This window comes from Bidens hawaiensis, unplaced genomic scaffold (assembly GCF_021521415.1).
Source record: "Bidens hawaiensis isolate Kalapana, Puna unplaced genomic scaffold, B.hawaiensis_p1.1 tig00043644_1, whole genome shotgun sequence".
NCBI classification, from domain to species: Eukaryota; Viridiplantae; Streptophyta; class Magnoliopsida; order Asterales; family Asteraceae; genus Bidens; species Bidens hawaiensis.
In genome coordinates, this window is record NW_027497746.1 from 129,958 (window position 1) to 135,881 (window position 5,924).

Here is a 5,924-nt window from a genome sequence, read left to right on the forward strand (position 1 = left end):
GGTCGGGAACCGAACCGGTTCCTGACTGGAACCGGTGTCATTTTCTACCCGGTGTAAAAAAACCGATTCCGAACCGGTTCGGGTTTCCAAGGTGAACCGATTTGTGCACGTCTACTTCAAGCAAACCGAGCCCAAGCCTCCACAGACCCAACACTCATTTCATTCCTCAAGGTGAAAGCTCACATTTGAAGAGCTTTGCTTTAGGAATAGATAGGATGGTGTCAATGAATAAAGTCACATAATTATACACTCTATTTAACAAATCTATATATATGTTGATGCATTACTCAATTCAAAAGGCATAACCATAATTATAAAATTTAACCCAAATGAAAATATATAATCATAACTTGCACTATATAATATAATACTTCACACTAAAAAGAAAAAAAAAAGTTCATAACAAATAAATCCAATAACTCTTTTTACTTTCAAACTGTTCTTAGCAACCATATTGTGATGACTATTATTATTTTTATTTAAAATAAATTAAAAAAAAAAACCTACATCAAACTGTTCTTAGCAACCCTTGTTTCATGTCTCAGTTAAAGTACTCCACCATAGCAGTAGATGGACGATGATGATGCTGTTGTCGTTGTTGATGATGTTGACAACGGTGATATTGTTGATGCATAATCGAGTCTCTTTAAAAACCGGTTTTTGCACGCTTCATCCCACTAGATCCAAAAGGTGACACACTGCCTCTAGGTTGCGGACTTTGCTCTCTAAAGTTGTTGTTTAGCATAGCTAACTCTCTTAATTGCTGTCTCTTGTAAAGATCTTCGGACTCGTCCTGCAATTCAAAGATAATATCAATAAATGCAAAAAGACATTAAAGTTGTACGCACTTTGATTACTTCTAGGCGGTTTAAGGTTTATACAATTCAGTTTTGGTAGTTTAACGTAGGAGTGTAAACGCCACTTGTGAGCTACTAAAGATCGACTCATTGAGAGCTTGTGAGCTACTCGAGATCAACTCACTGAGAGCTTGTGAGCTACTCGAGATCGAGCCTCGCTTATAAAGCTTGAGCTGGCTAGCAAGCCTAAACAGAGATAAATAGTATATAGGGTTTAATTAATATACTAAATAGGTTTATATTTTATATAACTATTGTATACATAAAATTACAATAAAAATAACTAAACAATATATAATATGCTGTATACAAAAACAAAATGAAAAAATAGATATAAAATAATAAAAACAATGTACATAGATAATTAATAAATAACAAGCGAGCGGAACTCGAGCTTGAAAAACTACTCACGAGCCGCTCAAGCTTTAGGAATAAAACCCGAAACAAGCCAAGTTCGAGCTCTCGTAAGCCTAGTTCAATTTTAACGGTCCAGTCGACGTGTTGGCACTTGGAACCAGTCAACCAACCATGTAAACTGAACCAGCAGTTTAATCTTATTTATTTATTTACTTTTTTCTATTTCTGAAATATGCAGTTACATATACGTAGTATACTCATGAACTTCTTTTTCATTCTAAAAGTTCTAATACAAACTAACGTTTAAAAAAAAAGAGCCAGTTCAACCTCCACACCAAACTGTTAAGCTGCCAAACCGGTCCAGCTAACCGACTCAACCAGTTTAGTTTTTCGTTTTCTAAAACCGTAGTTTAACAGTTTGGCCCAGAATTTTCTTCAAAACCGACCAAACCAGGGTTTGAGCATATCTTGCATGAAAGAAAACATACCGCGGGTTTGAGCAGCTCTTGAATGATTTCTTGTGCTTGTCTCAAGCGTAGATCGATGATACCTGCAGGCATTTCTGCTTCAATTAAGATGTGTAGTGGCTCGATGAGATGCTCATAGCCCGGCCTCCCCTTCAAACTCTCCTCCTTTTAACACACACAACCCGAAAGGAAACAAATTAATACTAGAATATGACCCGTGTAAATAATTAAGCAGGTCACGCAGCTCGTTTGCATTTGAGTATGCTAGAGGGTATATTGATCATTTCACACCACTTAACTTAAGTGTACTTTTAATTAAGCCCGTCACACATCAAACTTTTTTACTTCTAATTTAAGCCACGCTTAACTAAAAAAATCCATGTAAGGGACCAAACATGTTTCCCGCATGAAAATTGCTGGACTAAACATGTAATAGTTCAAAACAATGTACCATTTCCGTAATATGGATAAACTACAGGGACCAACCGTCTAATTGAATCTAAAAAGAGTTATAAAGTTGCATGCTTAAAAATACACAGTATACAACTTTCGGCCCGTTTGACCCGTTCCCTGTTTAGTTACTTTATATTAGTCTTGTTTGTCCGTAGGAGATGAAAGCATAACTCAAATCAAACCATTTATAATTAAACGGGTTTTGTGGGTCCCACAAACAAATGAAAAATGATTTTACCTTATCGGGGTCTTTTATGGAACCCCTTCCTCTAATGAAAACGCGGCATCCAGTAGAAGCTTCTACGCGTTTTAACGAATTGCCTCGTGGGCCCAGGAGCCTCCCAACAAAGTTGAACTAATAACAAAATGAAAATTTTTAACGGGTTTTGAAGGAAAATAAAATGGTCCGAATATAAATGAGTTTTGAAATGTATTCTGTACATTTGGAAAGCTGTCAACAGGTATGTCCAAACGCAACACCCTCTTTGCATTAAAAGAGCTCGGGCTTGGTGGTGCTGCACTCCAGTGATCAAGAGGTGGCAGTCCTTGTGGCCCATCAAATCGCTGCAATTGAAGTCAAAGTCAACATTAAGAGAAAAATGGGACCCACATTCTACAAAGGCAGTGAAAAATCCGAACAAAAAGAAATCTAAATATGTTTCTTTAAGGGGGCGCGCAAGCTAGATATGTACTTTAAAATGCGGGTGCTAAACGGTCGGGTTCGTAAGTTGACAGGTTGAACCCGAACACAAACACAAATTTTCATGATTTTTATTTTTTGTATATTAATACTCAAAAATTAGAAACTTAAAACAAAAACACTACAAATGTATATAAAACAATCAAGTTTAAATTACAAAAGTTGATGTCTATTTCTCGTTTAATTTTTAAATTTTGGCAAATAAAAAAAAGTACCCCAACATTTTAAACTTACACAAAAATACGTTTCAGAAAATAATGAGTGTTATATTGATAAACCCACGAGCCCACCAAGTCAACCCGAACCCAACACGTTTAGCTAAATGTGTTCACTAGTCCACCTCAAAAATGACGGGAACTTGTTTAGACTAAACCCAAACCCGTGAATTTTGTGTTAGGTTCGGGTCATGTTGTAAACTAACAAGTCATGCCTCTACTTTAGAACATGAAGCTTGAGAAAAAGAAAAATATATACAGATTAAAAAAATTGTTTTGACCAAATAGGGTAAAAATTTCCAATGTTCAACAAACATCTCTCCACCCAAACCTCTCACATACATGTTTTCTTAGAGTTTCGTTCTCAAAACAACACTTTTTAATCCATAAACTAGATCAAGCACATATATAATCAAATATTAGCATCTCGGCTAAATGAATGCATAAATTGTAACAGCTTCAAACAAAAACCCATAAAGATTTCATATCATTTCTAACTAAAGATAAAAAATAAAAATGGGGATTTGATAATATACTTGGCAACAAATCATCATTGAATAAAAAAAGATGAACTCACCTCATGTTGACGCGGACTCCAATTAGCATTTCCGTTCCAACGGCCTAAAGTTTTAGCAGCAATATCAGGCATAATATCCAAGTGATTTCTAGGACTCGGGCTTCCACGCTGCAATCTATCATAGTCATTAAACCCTTGATTCTGTATCATTCCCGAAGCCCATAATATCTCTGTAGATCAAATGAAATATTACCAATGAGTGATTTTCTATAAATATCAACTTATACATCAAAAACAATCTGTCTACTCAAAAGTTAAAATTTTAATACAAAAATCAAATGTGAAAAATTTGTCATATATGGTATTGTATAAGCTAATAAACCAATCCATTATCACATATGCATATTTTACATTATATGGCAGATGAATCGCATGTGTAACGCCAAATACTATACAATGGCCTCTTTTGAATAAAAGGCTGTAAAGGGTTCAAACCAAAGATAAAAAATGCAGCATATTATCAATAATTATCAAAGCTAGAAAACATAAAAAGAGAGTATACATTACAAAATTACAAATATATATAAAAAAAAAGGTAACTTCTTTTTATTTTATACTATAATATTTGGACAAGCACTTTTATCTGTTACTACTATAATTTTCTCACCATTTTGTGTTATCAGTAGTTTACTTTTAGTATGTTTTGTTGTTTTTATTACTTGTGTCACACTTTATGCTTTCTTGATGTCAAAAAAAATTTTGAAGCCGGGGGGTCTCAGCGAGAGCAGGCTCTTTCTCTATCGAGATAGAGGAAAGATTTGCCCCTATCCTACCCTTCAGGACCCTACCAATAGCTTGTTATGAGTGGAATTTTATTGGGTAAGCTTGTTTGTTACTATAATATTTGGACACCATGCTAGCCCCTCTCTTGCAAATGCATGTCTTTAGCATTGGCCCTTTGAGGCTCTAAACAAATCCAAATTCTAGAAAACGTCTTTGAAACGCAAGCAAACTCAATGCTTTAGAATAGCATTGACTATTTGACTCGAAAGAGTCCAAAGTTAGTTCAGCTACCGCCTAATGCCAGCTAATGCCACCACTAAAAGTGCCATGCTTTTCATAAAGTCTAGCTTATCAACATTTCTCTGAAATAGCAATATACCAGATTCACGCCATTTGACCACCGTTACAGCTAGCAAATCGACGTCATTATAATATTTTTTTAAAGTCATATACGTTTCCGATGCATGAAAGATGCTAGAATACTCATTATCACATTCAATGCATATCACCGAAAGCACCATACTGCAACCGCTTTAGATTATCATCATCATTATCACCAACATTGCAAAAAACTCATCAAGAAACATATATTAAGTTATGAAACTTTATCAAATTTCAAGAAAATTTATATATGGCAATCCAAACTAGGATTTGAATTTTCAGCTATTATATATCAATTCGAATTCACGCAATCACTAATTAGCATATCATTAATGTTAAAGATCTTAAAATAACCATTTTAACACAAAATGCGTAAATCAAACTCAAGATTCAACAACAAATTCATTGGTATTTACTCCTACAACATAAACACACCCAAAAACCAATTTCAAATAATAAAAAAAACGATGAGAAAGTATCAAACCTTGATTCAACAATCTAGTGCAAGCAGGAAGAACTTGCACAAAAGGACCCAACTTTTTATTCTCTTCCAATAGCTCTGCAAGGTATGAGCTGTAAACACAACACACCACCAAAAAAATAAAAAACCAACTTGCATAAAATTTCAAGAAAGTGAGCAAGAATCAAAACCCATCATTAAAAACTAACAAAAACATGAAAAAAATGATTTCTTGATTGATAATAAAAAAGATTACCCTTCAATATCTGTGTTAGCCCACATATGTGGTGAAGCAGGGGCTCTAGCAGGTGAATAGTTCAAGTTCTGACCATATGAACTTGACATGATGTTTCTTGTTTTGTGCCCAACAGATGACGGCAAAGATAACAAGAAGCTTTGAGCAGTAAACCCTGAAGAAGAGAAGAGAGACAAACAGACAGACAGCAAGAAAATCAAATGGGCAAGAAAATAAAATTGGAAAAGTAATAATGAATATTGAGTGGCTTTATTTAAAGGGGGGGTTGGTGATTAAATTTTGAGAGATTTTATATTTATTGTCCTTCAACTTTTTATTTAGTATTGGGTCTTGTATGAAGTTAGAGAGTGAAGTTGTTTATACGTTGGAAATCAAACCACAAACTCGAACATAAAACTCACGATATATGAATAGCTTTTTTGACTCTTGTGATATTATTAGCTTAAATGAAAACTTAAAGCAGGAAATTACAATGTCT

The 5,924-nt window shown here is 34.4% G+C and overlaps 1 protein-coding gene across 1 annotated transcript; it reads right to left on the bottom strand.

Moving 5' to 3' along the window:
• Positions 1 to 492: 492 nt before the first annotated feature.
• LOC143594445 (KH domain-containing protein At3g08620-like) lies at positions 493 to 5,637 on the bottom strand. The gene is made up of 7 exons (XM_077073762.1): positions 5,447 to 5,637; positions 5,215 to 5,303; positions 3,627 to 3,796; positions 2,576 to 2,698; positions 2,373 to 2,489; positions 1,703 to 1,846; positions 493 to 793 (listed from the first exon to the last, which is right to left on the bottom strand). The coding sequence occupies exons 1-7, from the start codon at positions 5,533 to 5,535 to the stop codon at positions 647 to 649; spliced, it is 879 nt and encodes a 292-aa protein (XP_076929877.1). The 5' UTR covers positions 5,536 to 5,637; the 3' UTR covers positions 493 to 646.
• Positions 5,638 to 5,924: the final 287 nt, after the last annotated feature.